The sequence below is a fragment of the Dendropsophus ebraccatus genome, chromosome 9 (assembly GCF_027789765.1).
Source record: "Dendropsophus ebraccatus isolate aDenEbr1 chromosome 9, aDenEbr1.pat, whole genome shotgun sequence".
Taxonomy (NCBI): Eukaryota; Metazoa; Chordata; class Amphibia; order Anura; family Hylidae; genus Dendropsophus; species Dendropsophus ebraccatus.
The window spans coordinates 83,504,741-83,521,229 of NC_091462.1; the positions used below are offsets into that span (position 1 = coordinate 83,504,741).

A 16,489-nucleotide genomic window follows, 5' to 3' on the forward strand; every position below is an offset into this window, starting at 1 on the left:
TGTTGCAAGAGGGGCTGGGGGGTCAGTGCTGCATGAAGGGCTGAGGGGTCAGTGATACAGGAGGGGCTGAGGGATCAGTGCTGCATGAGGGGCTGAGGGGTCAGTGCTGCATGAAGGGCTGAGGGGTCAGTGATACAGGAGGGGCTGAGGGATCAGTGCTGCATGAGGGGCTGAGGGGTCAGTGCTGCATGAGGGTTGAGGGGTCAGTGCTGCATGAGGGGCTGAGGGGTCAGTGCTGCATGAGGGGCTAAAGGGTCAGTGCTGCATGAGGGGCTAAAGGGTCAGTGCTGCATGAGGGGCTGAGGGGTCAGTGCTGCAAGAGGGCCTGAGGGGTCACAGCTGCAAGAGGGGCTGAGGGGTCAGTGCTGCATGGGGGGCTGAGATGCCAGTGTTGCAAGAGGGGCTGGGGGGGTCAGTGCTGCATGAAGGGCTGAGGGGTCAGTCATACAGGAGGGGCTAAGGGATCAGTGCTGCATGAAGGGCTGAGGGGTAAGTGCTGCATGAGGGGCTGAGGGGTCAATGCTTCATGAGGGGCTGAGGGGTCAATGCTTCATGAGGGTTGAGGGGTCAGTGCTGCATGGGGGGCTGAGGGGTCAGTGCTCCAAGAGGGGCTGAGGGGTCAGTGTTGCATGAGGGGTTGAGGGGTCAGTGCTGCATGATGGGCTGAGATGCCAGTGCTGCATGAGGGTTGAGGGGTCAGTGCTGCATGAGGGGCTGAGGGGTCAGTGCTGCATGAGGGGCTGAGGGGTCAGTGCTGCAAGAGGGGCTGAGGGGTCAGTGCTACAAGAGGGGCTGAGGGGTCACAGCTGCAAGAGGGGCTGAAGGGTCAGTGCTGCATGAGGGGCTGAGATGCCAGTGTTGCAAGAGGGGCTGGGGGGTCAGTGCTGCATGAAGGGCTGAGGGGTCAGTGATACAGGAGGGGCTGAGGGATCAGTGCTGCATGAAGGGCTGATGGGTCAGTCCCGCATGAGGGGCTGAGGGGTCAATGCTTCATGAGGGGCTGAGGGGTCAATGCTTCATGAGGGTTGAGGGGTCAGTGCTGCATGAGGGACTGAGGGGTCAGTGCTCCAAGAGGGGCTGAGGGGTCAGTGCTGCATGAGGGGTCAGTGCTGCATGAGGGGCTGAGATGCCAGTGCTGCAAGAGGGGCTGAGGGGTCAGTGCTGCATGAGGGGCTGAGAGGTTAGTTCTGCATGAGGGGCTGAGGGGTCAGTGCTGCATGAGGGGCTGAGGGGTCAGTGCTGCATGAGGGGCTGAGGGGGTCACAGCTGCAAGAGGGGCTGAGGGGTCGCTGCTGAAAGAGGGGCTGAGGTGTCAGTTCTATAAGAGGGGCTGAGGTGTCAGTGCTGTGTTGGGGGCTGAGGAGTCACTGCTGCTATTATTGTGGCACTGATTTTTTGCTGTTGAGGAAGTATTTATTGCTGCATTGCATTGTTGGTTTGTCATAATATTATGTGCACTGTGTGGCGGTATTAGAAGAGCTACTTTGAGGATCAGTGCTTCTATTGTAACAGATATGTGTACTGCATAGTGGTATTTGGTTGCATTTGTTTGAAATAGTATGGGTGTTGTATGGCAGTATTTGGAGATGCATTGTAGTATGTGTTTGTCGGTGAGGCCCCAGTAACAACACAGACTAACTGGTGAGGCCTGGGTAGAAAATGTTTGAGGCTATGTTCACACTACCTAGGTTTCGTAATAATCACTGTCAATAGCGGCTGCAGAAAACCTGTCAGTGCACACAATGGAGCATGCAGCTCCGGCCGCACACTCCATTGTGTTCAGCTGGGAATTCGGATGCGGGCGCACACAGATGTGACCGCATCTGAATTCAGTGGCAGTTAAGATCATCCTGCAGGTACTGCACGGGTCATGAAACGGCCCGTGTCTTACTACGTGGAGTAAAGATAAAGAATATTGAATTGTAGGTGAAATGTTTAGCTACATATATATACTACCATAGACAGATGATAAAATAATTCTTCTTTTCACACAGTTCATTTTCATGGCAGTTCCTGTCTGTTGTTAATGTTACTGAATCTCCAGTAATAATTCATATGTACTCTTTGCTACAGATGCAGCACATCTTCATCATCAGAAACCTTCACATATCTGGATATTTGGAGAAAACGTCAAACATGTTCCAGGAGAATGTAAACTTGAAGTGGAATGACAGAAGCTTTGTGCAAAGTCTGCTCTACAAGGTAAACTATATTTCAGGTGTAAATCCCAGCAAAAACAGAATATTCATATTTGTGCCCAAATAACTTTAAAGGGATATTCCACCCAAAGTAAACTTTTATCATATTGCTGCAGCTGGGGAGAACATACAAAACAGCCTATTCTTACCTGTCCAGTGATTGGTCTGTGATTGGCTGAGCAAATTGTCACTGCCAGAAGAGTCTGCCTCTAAAGTGGAGGCAGGATTGCTCAGCTGGATTATTGGCTATATACCAGTCAGCTATACCATTTAAACCACAAGCCTAGTTTTGCGTAGATCCTACTTGTACCACCAAAACAGCTCTGACCCATTGAGAAATGGACTTTAAAAGCCCTTTAAAGCTGTCCTGTCTGGCAAAAAGATTTTTCTAATAGAATTGTATGAGGATTTGTTTTTCTGGGACAAGTTGTACTTTTTATTGGCATTCGCCATATAATGTACTGCAAACCAAACAGCCAGTTACTAACCAGCCCACCATGTATGAAGCCCCACCATGTTAGAACCTGAGACCACTTCATACTCGCTTATCTGAATTCGCTTATCTGTTTTCATATTTTCATAGACGAAATACAGGATTGAGACCACTTTAACAATTATATGCCTATTTATTTGAAGCTCCTTTTTTTTTAAGGGAAACGAATCCATGATTTTATTATATGCTGATGGGGTGCAAGTATTCTACCCTTTTCCCAGTCCCGGGACCCTTCCTTTGATTTGACTGGAAGCACCCTTGTCATGGTTCCAGCAGGGGATAGGAGGCAGATGAGTACTTTTTTTTTTAAACCCACAATGAGCACTTTTAATTATAAAAATAATTCCCCAGACAGCCCCTGTAAGGGTTTAGTTTCTGTATTTACTTTGTGGTTGCTTTATCTTTTATAACATAACATATTGGTTTTGGTGCTTTCACATGTAACTGTGAGAAGTGTAGTACACTTCTGTGTTAGCTACCTTAACTTAAATTCAATAAAATTGAATGCGGGGAAGATAAAGTTCTACTGAAAAGGTGTGGTGTTTCATAGGAAGTGGTATTTTACTTTTACAAAGAGAATTCTGTGACGAAAAGCGGTGCCATATTGTTAACCTCAATAAAGTCAGCCAAAGACTCGAGGACAGCTTGACATTAATTTGCACTATTATATTAACTTGTGGAAAATAGTATTTTGATAGACTAACATTTCAGTTCACACTTGAGCTCTAGGAACTCCAAAGCTATGTACATATCCATATAATATATAATTGCCAATACACATTTGAAAAAAAAGGATCATGACTCCCATCGATAGATAGGAGGACATAAAATTTCTGAAACCCACAGATGTATAGACACCTTACAGGGCAAATCTGCAATGACTTGTCTTTCAACTTTCAATAAAATTCCAGAGACTATATACATAAAATGTTATGTAACTTTGTAAATATTCTCTCTAAGATTTTTACTATTTTTGTGCTTATTTTAAGCTGTTGAATGTTTTTTTTCCATTCATATACGGTATATTGTAGTATTCAGTTGTTCAGTGCTCTGCTGGTTGCTTTTGGAAGCAGACAACAGTTTTCTTTCTCAGGCTGTCAAATATCCAGGGAATTCTCTAATGTACTAAGGCAGGGGGAAAAACTACAAGAATATGACCACCCCTATTACCACCCCCCAACCACCCCTGCCCCAGTTCAATCTGTGCTCAGTCCTACTGTACCGCATTTCGTGATCTCAGTTTTAACACAATGATGTGACCACCTCAGCCAATAATTGACTACTTCGTTGTGAACAGGAAGTGCTGTAAAGTGAGACCAGGCATCAGAGCGGCAGCAATAACAGCAATGGAGCAGGAAAGTACATATTTTTAATTGTGTTTACTCCATTTAACTATATAAAGACAATCTATTTGACCAAGGGTCCATAATAAATTAATTTCTGATAACAAAAAGCCATTAGAGCTCTGAGGACCCCTGGGCAAATTTTTATACCTAGTACAGTAGACTCACTGAAGTAATTTAATATACCAGGGCCAATGATTCATTTATTCTGTCTACCAAATGCAAATGTCTAAGGTGCTATGGACAATATACAGTAGGTCGTAAACACCACGTCCAATACCAACTACTGCTGCAGGTTCCTAGCCTGTACAGTAGAAGTTTTAAAAATGATCCCCTCTGGCATTACTACCTGCTATGCATCTATTGGCTAAAGACTTTCTGCTTGTTTCCTTCTCTGCTACACTTTTTGCTTCTTCACTTGGACAAGAAAGCAGAGAAGTGTAGCTTGAAGGAGGCCGAGACCTCTCTGTATTGACTGTAAAGTGTGCAGATTGCATGTTGAGGTGGGCAGAGTGGGAAGTCAGTGGGATACAGCTGACATGTTTCAGACTACTTAGGTGGCCTAAAAGTTGAGCTTCATCCATAACTATTGTACCTGGAATCTTTTAACTGACACTTAATAAAGAAGATTAGTCTTTATAATGCACTAGTGCATCAGTCCCTCCCTGAGTTTCTGTAGATACCTATACCTAGATATATAATAGCACACATGCATCCCGTCAGCTAGCAGTGCAAGTTCCTTTTTATAGGCCATAGCCGAAAAGAGGACAATGGGAAGAAATTATTTTCCTATAAACAAACATAGGCGGAATTAACAAAGCCATGAACTCCCATTCTAATCTGAAATATTACAAGGAACACTGTATAAATATCTGGAGATTTTGTGTTTTGCTCTTTTTTTTACAGTCGACAATGTACGTCAATGAGTTTTATCAAATGTGAGAGAGAGAGTTCAGAGCCTAGAATCCTGTTAAATAATACTGGTTAATAAGATCGGTGAATTAAAAGTTTTCTGAGGCTGGCACAATGTCAACGACCCTCATGATAGCCACTAAGAGCATTCCATTAATCAGACATAAGCTGCCATGAATAGAGCTGGCATTCTGCTGGAATTCTACTTACCCGAAGCTGCCATGCTATGTTTTATTAAAAGCTTCTGCTAGTAAAGAGAAGAATTGTCATAATATCATACTACTGTGTTGCTGACAATGCATTTTTCTAATACAATGTTGTACATGAACTTCTATAGTCTATTATCATGTAGATTTAGGGCCATCATTCTGGAGGGTTTCATTTATTTTAGGGCAGCAGTCTAAGCTTTGCTTTTCTGATACAGAACATACTGTTCATTCCCTGCATACAGTTAAATGATAATATTCTGGTGGCATACTGTATTACTATTATGTATATAATGTAAAGATAGCTATACACATGAGATGACTCTATCTCTTTCAATCCATTGGCCAAGCATTCATGTGTTCTGAATGGGGAGGATCACTAAGCTGCTGCCTGACTCCTCCGACAGTGGCTTATCTTTTTGGTAACAAAAGTATCAGCCATTTGAAATTTAACATGACATTGCGGTCTGGATGACGCGTCGGTGCTCCGAGACCGGCGCTGAGGAGTAAGGTAAGACACATACCTTCCTCCTCAGCATCCCCAGCGTTATAGGGGGCTATCAGCAGGTTAGATTTGTCTAACCTGCTGATAATTCCCCTTTAATGGCTGGCCAGTGCTTTAGAAAAGAGCATGTTTGGCTAAAGCATGGCTAAAATGAATCTACGGGGGCTTTAAGAGAGTACACTGTAAGCTTCTAAGCTACTTTCATGGTGCCTGTAGGTAGCCAGAATATTAATTTTTAAGTCTATGTGTTTGGAGGGGGTTTGGAGCTGTGTAACAGAAATATAAAGCTCTTACTTCTATAAGGGTATATATTTTTTTAATTCCAAATATTGAATTTATTAAAAAAAACTTCAAGGTCTCCAATGATATTCTTGAAATAACTGTGCTTGGTGCTGTCCGTTTAGTTTGGCCTCTTTCACTCCAAGTAAGTTTGGAATTTGAGGTAATACATGACTGTAGGGAAATAGCAGAAAAAGGGGGAAAAACAGTATTTAAGAGAAACCATTGCATTTGTGTGTGAATATACTGTCTGCGTAGTTGTATGTACTATCATAGTAATGCCATATTGATTCTACTTGTTCTATGATTGGTTTTTTTCCCATCAAACCTCTGTAGAGAGATAACACATTGGATCCCGACAGTCTCCAGCTGGAAGCCACATTCGAAAACATCTTTGTACTTGGCTGTAGAAAGCAACATATTTTAACTAAAATAGACACGAATTACATGGACACCATGAACCACATCCTGAAGCTGGAACTCTGTGATCTTCCACATGTAAGCCTTCCTTTTTTATTATTATTGCAATTGCACAAATTTCCATTCTTCTCTCTTCCAGTAAAAATTGTTGCATTTTATTTTTAGCCAATTGTTTTGTCTGGAAGCCACCGTCTCGATAGGGAAGAACTTCTACAATCAAAGATTCAGCTAAGTGTGTCACCAGATGAGAAGGATGATGCAGTGTTGGTTTTGGCCTTGCGTGATCATGGGGAAAGTCAAATACAGAATTATTCGTTAAACTTGCAGGTAAAAAATATTGTTTTTAAGGGGAAACGCCAGTCAAAGAAAGGAGTTCAGATGTCACTTGATGATTGTCCACTCACAAAAATTCAAAAAGGTGTTGAAATTTGAGAAACCAAACCAGTAACAACTGTATTCTCACCACTGACGCAGATGGGAATTACCTTGGACTTGGTAGTGGAACAGTATGTAGCTCTCCAGTTGTACCTAAAGTTTTTGCCTGTCTGGAATTACCTTTTAATACCAGCAATGGTAAAATAGACTTTTTCCTGTACTGAGTGGTGATTACTGGTTTGGACAGTGCTATATACAGGGCACAAGCCATCATAATGAACTCTACAAGTGTCAGGATGGTATCTTTGCGGAGCGTTTTGCGTCCCTCTGCTCGTGCTGTGCGGCCGAGAAGGCGCTGATATTCTCTTATTCTGTTCTGTGTTTTGTTTTGCTGTGTGTGAACACTGGTTTATTTGCTCTTTGGGAGACACACCCGACTTCACCTGCTGAGTTCTGTCTGGCCATGTCATGGTTAATGTGTGTTTTGGTTCTGCTGTGACTGACAGGTCATCCTGCCAGTGGATCTGTCTTGTTCTCAGGTGTCTGTGCTTGGAGATCAGGGGGATGGTCCAATTACATTCTGGATCAGAACCCTGGCCTCCTATATAACTAACCCAGTCTGTGCACTCATTGCTGGTTATTGACTTAGTCTCTGCCCGCTTGTATCTTGTGTGTATTTGCTATCTCTGATTTTTGCCTTATTCCTTGACCTCCCTTGCTTGCCGCCTGCCCTTGACCATATTGCCTGGACTTTGACTACGTTTATTGGATTGTGATTTTGTACTTTTGCTGCCCGATTGTTGTGACCCGGACTGTTTACTATTCTTCATTGTGTTTGTCTGTCTGTCTTGTATTTGTGTTCCACCTAGCCAGTGCAGGGACCGTCGCCAAGTTGCTCGCCGCCATCTTAGGGCGGATTGTGGCAAGTAGGTAGAGACAGTGGGCGGGGCTGAGCTTAGGGCTCACTGTCTTGTCTTGTCCTGCTGTCCGGTTCCTAATAACAAGGCTGGTAAATGTTTCCTTAATATTGTACATTTCAGTTAAAAGCATCAGCTGACGCTCAGCTTGGTTTCAATGGAACATACATGTCATCTCCTGCTACACGCCACTTTTTGCTAGAGGGGAAGTTTCATGACAGTGACAAATGGACCATAAGGGCTTCCAGTGCAGGGAGATGTTTGCAGCTGAAATGTGGACACATGCCAGGTATAGTATTTCAGTACCTGAGACGAACACTGAATTTGTTAATAAAACTCAACTTTTGTGGAATTTGCATGAATGCGTTTATATTTCATTGGCTTCAATTATTAATTTTTTTAATAAAAATAAGAATAATTCTTTTTGATTTTGATAGCCCCAACATATTACGCAGCACTTCCTGGGGGTACATACCTAGACAAAATCAGAAATGACAGAGATGCTCATATAATTGTCAAGTCAAACATGATGAGTTAGGGCACCAGCTTACAGTCTATGTGCCAACATCTATTTAGTATGTGAGTTCCCAGTAATCTCACATGAGTTGTCATGAAGCTATCATGTTGATCGAGTGTCTGAACACCTACTTCACACCTCCTGAACGCCTTTGAGGCCTTTCAGCCTGTTTCGTTTCTGACACATTTACTATGTCTATGTCAGTTTCAGGCAGACACTGTTCACAAATATGTATAAAGTAAAAAAACATGGTTTTTTTCCCCTTTTTTAAAGTCCTTAGTCCACCCATTAGCTACACCCCTGATTGCAATACATTTTGGGATATCTGGCAGTGCTTAGGCTGAGTAGGAACAAAGACCAAACTAGCTAAACTCAGCCCAATATATCTAAGCTGGCCGTGGAGTGGACCAGGTGGACACTTTTATACCAGCTTTTTGTCTTTGTCAGATTTTTGTATGTTTTTACTTCCTAACACATAAGAAAACAGTCATGGTAGATTTTATAGCCTGTTTAACAGTGGTTCATTTTGAAAGGCAAAACCAAACTCATGGCACACCATGTCTAGCTGTCATTGAAATTGCAGCCTTATCTGATTCAGAACATCGAATGCCAAGCACACGTCTATCAAGTAGTTATTCTAAGAACTGAAAGAATAGAACATTGTGCTGCCAGTGGAGGTGACCGTGTTCTCACCTGTTACATAGTACATGTTCTCCTCTGCTAAACTTGGAAAGCTTGGTTATTGCTTGAAGAGGGTACATTTTAGAATGCATCTTTTTCACTTGAAATTTATTGAACTAGGTGTTTGTTTTTGTACATTTCTTAGGAAGTTCCGAAGAAAAGGCACTAGAGCTCAGAGCCTGCATGGATTCCAAGCATTTAGCTACAGTGGATACTTATGTGAATATTAACAGATCGCTAGAGACATTAGGACATCTTGTGCTTTCTACAGTAAACCAGAGTCTAAGTTTATCTTACCAAGGATGTGGAGAAAATGTTGCCAAAGCCGAGGTGACGTACACATGAGATTTTCCTATAGTAATTTAAACATACTCAGTATTGTAAAGTTGTCACGTAAGTCCTCTATTTTAATTTTTTTTAAAGAAGGTGCAAAGAATTTATATCTTCAGGATCCGGCACAGTTACAAATCTGACATACACAGATGCTGTATCTAAGTCCATAAGGACATGATCAATGATTATAAAGATACAAAGCAAAATATAGACTCCTACCCTTCTGAGCCAGTCCCAGGTACCATCAGCACAAATACTTCGTTTTACACTGAAAAAGTGGTGAAAGGATGGATACTACAAATACCTAGAATCATCTCCCTTACTAGCTCCTTAAACTCTTTACTATCAGCCAATTCATACTGTCTGCTTGCAGCTGCCAATAACTGCCTCCCACATACACATTTTTATTTCTTTTCTTTTGTTTTATTTGCTAGGAAAAATGCTGCAAATTCCATTGCTTTTATTTGCTGTATTTTTGTATGCCTTAGTGGCTTTTTTCATTTGTAACACTTTACATGAAAAATCTCCATACCGGGAGCATGCTGCAAAAATTCCATGGACCCAAAAAACACCTCCAAAAAATAGACCCTTTTGGAAAAGGTAGCGTAGTTTTAAAGGAGAAGGAAAAAAAAGTTTAAAGGAAACACTAAAATTAGCAGGCAGGTAGAACAAGTAGACTAACCCCTCCTCATGCCTCATAATGCCGGTCCTAGGTCCCGTTCACACGTCTATGTCCCTGGCTGAGTGATTGCACGCTCAGCCAATTAGTGACTGGGCCGGACACTGCCCTAGTAACTGACTGGCTGAACGGGCAGTCGCTCAGCTGGGCCATGACACTGCTGCTGGAAGAGCCAGGTACATGTCCTACCCGATTTCCAGCAGAAGATGACAGCCGGCCACTGTGAACGGGACTTGGTAGCAGCACAAAGAAGGCACAAGGAGGGGTGAGTTCAGTTGTTTGTTATTTTCTCTCTCTCACTCCCACCCAACCCCCCTTTCCCCCCGCCTCTCTGACGATTTTAGTGTTCATAAGACTTGCGCTAAAAATTGCCGTGAGCATGGACCATCCAACCCTGGGATCACTACATGACCAGGGCAGATTTTCTAACTTTCTTTGGTAAAGTAAACAATGAAGGTATCCATTCAATGGCTATACGCAGAGATCTTGAGAACCATAAGAAATGAATACATAAATCATATTTGCCACTTTCCTCCTATAATTCAGGAACGGCAAGCTGTAAAGTAACCATTCCATGCGCTGTGTAAAAGCACAAGACGTATATAAGAGAATAATGCTGCCTGTGTAGTCTGCTGAGCGGATGTGACCCACAGATGCAGGGTTAGGGTGTTGACAATTCTAATGTGCATCACACCATACACTCAACTGAGAGGTCCGGAATAACAATCTTCCCAAGCTTTGCCACATATACATATGTGTATGTATGTTCATCAGCTGCTGAACATGTCTTATACATTTGTAGAACGTTGCAAAACATTTCATGCCCATGTGAAGTACAGTGACTCACCAGCAGGTATCATATAAGAAACATGGCCGCTGCCACAGGGTAGTTATAAAGATTACAGCAATGTAATGGAGTCCATAGTAAGTGCTGAGATTCCAGATGCCATTTCAGAGAACTATTTCCAATATGAAACCTTTGAATTTTCTACCGAATCATTCCTATAAATATCAGTATTTGGTATAAATCAGGGATTAATAACATTTCTCTTCTATCTTAGAACTTACTGGGAAACCTTGCATCCAGCTTGAAAATGAGACTTGCGGAAATAAATAAAAAATTTGAAGTTTACGTTATAGGAATCCAGAAAACTGTGAGTAATGTGCAGCATGAGCATATGTTTACAGAAGACCATTGTACACTATGGGGGAGATTTATGAAAGGGTGTAAATATACACCTAGTGTAAACTGTCCACAGCAACTAATCACAGCTCCTCTTATATTTTACCAGTGCTGAAAGCTGAGCTGTGATTGGTTGCTGTGGGCAGGCTACACCAGTTGTATATTTAAACCCTTCCATAAATCTCCCCCTATATATATATATATATATATATATATATATACAGGGGCGTAACTAGAAACGGCTGGGCCCCATAGCAAACTTTTAAATGGGCCCCCTTCCCGACTGACCCTAAGCTGTCCACCTGGTACTGTAAATGATGACAGCTCAGGGAGCCCAATATATTGCAAGAGTGGGCAATGGGGCCCTCCTTATGTGGTGGGCCCCATAGCAGCTGCTATGGCTGTTGTAATGGTATTTACGCCCCTGGTATATATACATATCTGAGACATTGAGTCACTTTGCACATAGGTTCCTTATCTTGGTCTGATCCACAGCCACAATTCATATTATAGGGCAGAGCTGCACTCACAATTGAGCTAGTTACCAATGGAACCTTGTCTGGCAGATCTCTATCAGCTTAGCTGAGCTCTTCATAATGCAGATGAACATACATCAGTTTACTGTAAAGCATGTAGTTTGCACTTTTTAGAAAGTACAGAGCTAGCTTTGTTCCAACATTCAGCCTCCAGTGCGTGTTGGGAGAGTAAGGGGGCATTCACACGTTCTGCAATTACAGTCTGTGCACGGATGATGTGCTACAGACCAGAATTCGAACTTGTCTGACAAAGGGAAAGCTCACAGCTCTAATAATTTTTTGTTGGCCAATAAAGGTATCACTTCTAAAATACTTTGATTACAAGTATTTACCACGATATATAATATCAAGCTCTGAAACAGTTTAAATCTTTATGCTACTGTACTGACAAAGCCGCGCAGCTGTGTCAGTACAGTAGTGAAAAAATTAAACCGTTTTGAAGCTCTTGGCATCCTCATGAATAATGACGTTGGGACTACCAAAGTCTGTTTTGTAGCACTTCATCCGTAATTGCAGACCATGCCCAGAACATGTGAATGACCCCTCAAGCCAAATCTCCATTATAGTGAAGCTCTGAATTTCATTTTGTCAATGCATTTACATATTTAGTAATAACTATATTGATAAAGTTGCTCCATTGTAGGGTTGTATAGGATCAGAAATATTACTGTACTTCCCAGCCCCATTCTGGTCTGTGACTGTGTCTGTAATTGACAAATTTGTCAACACATCCAATAGAACTATTATATAATAGTTCTATAGGATGTGCTGAGCAATTTTCTGTATTTCTATATGATATGTGGGGGGAGTGTCAGGCTCTTTTTTGGATTTTGCATTCCACCCATCGCCCATTGGTGATTAAAGCTGGTAAAGGTTGGATCCTACATGCTGAGAATTTGTAGGCTTATTGCTAGCCCAGGAGAGGCATATCTATAGTGTAGGGTCCGTCCTGTTTCTGAGGTGGTGGGATGGTACACGCCATTAAATGGTATGCTAAGAACCTTAATTCTTTCTATAGCAGTATTGTAATTTAATAATATCTATATTACGCATATCTGTTACCATTTGCTGTACTTTTTATGTTATACCATTTACTTGGCTGAGAGCGAGCTGTGATACCAAACAACCTAGGGACATGAGTGGTGCTGGAGTAAAGTTTATTCATGTATAATAAATTCATGTATGCAACATTGCAAATGTTTAGAACAGCCTTACTTCACTCCTTGGATGGTATAGAAAGACACATAGCAAAAAACTGTGTTTTGGACTATACCAAATCCATCATATATCACACATTGTAATTTTGATGCATTTGATATCAACACAAGAAAAAAAAGTTCAAATTCCTACCATATGTTTAAAGGCTACCTCCAGTGTTTTTGAGGAATGAATATCATGTAGCACTGTGCACAAAAGTCATTTCTCTAATGTCATTCAGTTTGGCGCTGGAATAGGTTTCCGAATGTCCGATCTCCCACTTTTCCGAAGCATCCAACTGCTTTATTTACTAAGGGGGACTTTTAGGAAATGTCCACCCAAGGCGTACGCCAGGGAGAAGGCGCAGATGGGCGGGTAATGGGGGCTGGGGGGGTGTGTGCAGCAGGGTGGGGAGGAGGCGTGGTCATTTCACACACCTCATTTATCATGATTTACATGATCCATGATCACGATCCAAATGTACACCTGCTGGGTGAAGGGTGGCTGGCCGGCCAGATTAACTAAGAGGCGTGCGCTAAGAGGTGCACGCGGTGGAAAGGGGGTGTGGCTTAATCTAAGACCGGCATAAGACAGGTCTTTATAAATGCCCCCCAAATGTCTAAATGACTATTGTGCATAGTGCTGCATGATATTTCTCCCTCAAAAAACACTGGAGGTACACTGTAACTTGATCAGAACAGTTTGAATGTGAATGTATCACCTACTTATTTGCATATAAAAACTATCAAGATGCAAATTAGCATGCAAGCAGATGTCTTTATATATATATATATATATATATATATATATAGTGACTATAGTGTGTATTGCGTGCACTCAGTGAATTGTTCTGTATTTATCTCTTATCTATTAACTCTTTTCTAAGAGGACCGAGCTGAATAGGCTGCTGTCCATTTGCTTCATAAAGCATGTATAGGTATTGTAAGCTTAGATATTTTTAGGCTGGGTTAAAGAGTAAGGGTCAAAAGATAAGGATTCTAGGAACTGATAAGCCATAACTGAGTCACTCCCTCTGCTTTTCTATGAATTACTAGTGTAAGCCGATCACCATATACTCAGAAGAGGAAGTCGTGTGGGGCTTGTGCATGGGACTGCAAGCTCTCTTGTGGTTGAGCGGCTAATTTCATTGTTAATAAGTTCACAATAATGCTTTCATTTTTCATTAGGCTTTTTGTTGCTAGACCTTTGCTAGCACATTACTTATTGCATAATGTTTGTGGCGGTTTTATGTGTGATTTGGCTTTTGCTACTGAGAATTCTAAATACAGTACTAATTCTAATGTAAGAATAAAACAAAAAGATTAAAGGAAAATAATCAGATTACAAGTCCAGATAAAGCGATGTTATGCTATGTCTGTGCCTGTTCAGACCTCAGGGCAGTACTCCGTGAAGTACGTCCAAGACTGTGCTTCTGGTCATGATGAAGTGTCTGAAATGTTTCCTTTGCATCAGTCTGAACTCTGTCTTATTCTAGTACTTGCTGTGTGGTAATTGGCAGGTTCGCCACCACACCCGAGTGGTTTTTTTCTGCTAGCCTAGTGCCGGGCTACAGATGGATGGACAGTCATGATGGACAGGTTTCTTTGCCACTCCTCTCCCTTCCCTGTCAGTCTGTGTCCTCCGTGGTCTGGAGGTCAGAGGGCTGGTTTAATTACACCCTGGACCAGGACTACGGAATCGCATAAGAAGTTCACTTGTGTTCTTTCACATTGCTTGCAATAGTCTCTTGTTTTGTAGCTTCAGCTCTCATTTCATATTGGATTAGATTGCTTGCAAATCTTACCTCTGTTTTTGCCTGCTGTTCTTGTATTGTTTGCAATCTCCTCTTTAACCTTTATCTGCCTGACTATTCTTTGTTGTGTTTGTATGTCTTGTTTCGTTCTTTCTTTCACCTTGGGTCAGGCTGGCAAATAGTTGGGCGGCCTAACGCTAGGGTTCATAGTATCTGTCTGTTCTTGTCTTCCATCCAGGTTCCGGCTTCCCTTACACCTTAAGACCCTATTACACCAAATGATTATTGGCTATTACGGTCGATAATCACTTGGTGTAATAGCTACTGTTGAAAGGCAATAATCACTTGTCTTTCAACAACTTTTCCCCAAATTTTTTTTTAATAATAATGACAGTCTGCTGGCTATCACCCCGTGACCGCCACTATCTCCTAGGGCTCCCAGGACTATCTTTAGATCATCTCGGGAGCCTCTAAGGCACCCCTCCGCTCTTACCCGCTCGCTGTTGGCACATGTAATAGCATCGGCAGCAAGCGGGGTACGAGGATTAGTTACCAATCACATCCCGCATCTCAATGAAGCTGAATTCTGATTGGTCGCTATGGAAAAAGCACACATTTGTGCCTCTTTCAGATTGATAAATCTTGGCCAATGTGCATGTATATAGTAGAGCAGTATATGTAGCACAGGTAGAGGGCATTACATCATATATAGTACTTGAATAGGGCAGGACTGGTGAGGTGCAGTACATAAAAAGTTATATATCATATATTGTAACCTGAAGCTCCACTGTATGAGTGCAAAGTATTGAAGTGTAATCATTAGATGAACCCAATAGTGTTCCTCTAGTTCCAGCCAGGTTTACGCTATGTTACATACAGACACATCATTACCTTAGAAGATTTCTTCCTTGCTTTACAAATATCTTACTAGCAGGACAATGTTACTTTGGATTCCCTCATAAACTCATACAATCGCTTGATCTTTTATGACTGTTGGGTTTATGGTTGTTATGGTTATGGTTGTCCATTATAAAACTAGCATACAGTAGGTAGATCATTAACACAGTTAGGCTATTATTACACTTTGTATGACACCAGCTGGTGTCAAAGAATATAATCTCGGCCGGTACTGCAGTACCGACCGGGTAATCTTTACTGTCACTTTTGGACGGACGCATCAGTGCTCACCCGCATCTGAGTTCCCTGCTGCACACAATGGAGCGTGCGGCCAGAGCCATACATTCCATTGTGTAAACTGATATGTCAGTTTCTTGCGGCTCCTCTATGGATCAAGGTTGGGATGTATACTATGTGTATACACTCTGGCCGGGATTTCTTAAAAGGTACCACTACGTAAGTTCCGTAGCAACGGCCGTGATTATTACGAAACTTACGCAGTGGGAACATGGCCTTATACTGTATATGATGGTGTGACCAGTATCTTTACTACCTATAAAGACTGCACTATTTGTCTAATCAGTAAATGATGTACAGTCCAGCCAGAGTTCTACTCCAGTCCATTGGATATACTGATACCATAAGCCTTAGAACAGCATTAGACACCTATGGCTGCTCTCTTCTATCACACTTGTCCATGGGTTATGTCTGATATTACAGCTCAGCTCTATGCAGTGGGGATGAAACACCACAAACAACCTGTGACAGGTGTGGCACTGTTTGTAAAAGAAAGCATCTATAGGATTCTAATAGTTGACAAACTCTTTAAAGGGAACCATTCACCCCGTGGCCTCCGGCAGAAACTGACATACAGTGACATAAAGTTCAATATACTTACCACATCGCTCCCGGTCCCGTCCCGAAGCCCGATGTTGACACGGAGAAATCGACGATTCTTCTTCTCGCGCCCATTATGGTAATGAGCGCCGCCGGGTCCGAAGTCCAGCCTTCTCCCCGCCTCCGACACTTGATTGACGCCAGGTCCTCTTCCTCCTCGTCTTCTTT

General features: G+C 42.3%; 1 protein-coding gene across 2 annotated transcripts in view; it reads left to right on the top strand.

Annotated features, from left to right (window-relative positions):
* Positions 1-16,489, top strand: part of LOC138801178 (uncharacterized) — a 206,013-nt gene that overhangs the window by 170,702 nt on the left and 18,822 nt on the right. The window contains exons 59-64 of one of the 2 annotated variants that reach the window (XM_069983727.1): positions 2,074-2,202; positions 6,273-6,434; positions 6,522-6,683; positions 7,772-7,937; positions 8,992-9,176; positions 10,920-11,012. In XM_069983727.1, coding sequence (XP_069839828.1) covers positions 2,074-2,202; positions 6,273-6,434; positions 6,522-6,683; positions 7,772-7,937; positions 8,992-9,176; positions 10,920-11,012 — 897 coding nt within the window. Of the gene's footprint in view, positions 1-2,073; positions 2,203-6,272; positions 6,435-6,521; positions 6,684-7,771; positions 7,938-8,991; positions 9,177-10,919; positions 11,013-16,489 lie in introns of those variants that run through there. The other variant, XM_069983728.1, reaches the window with a different exon arrangement.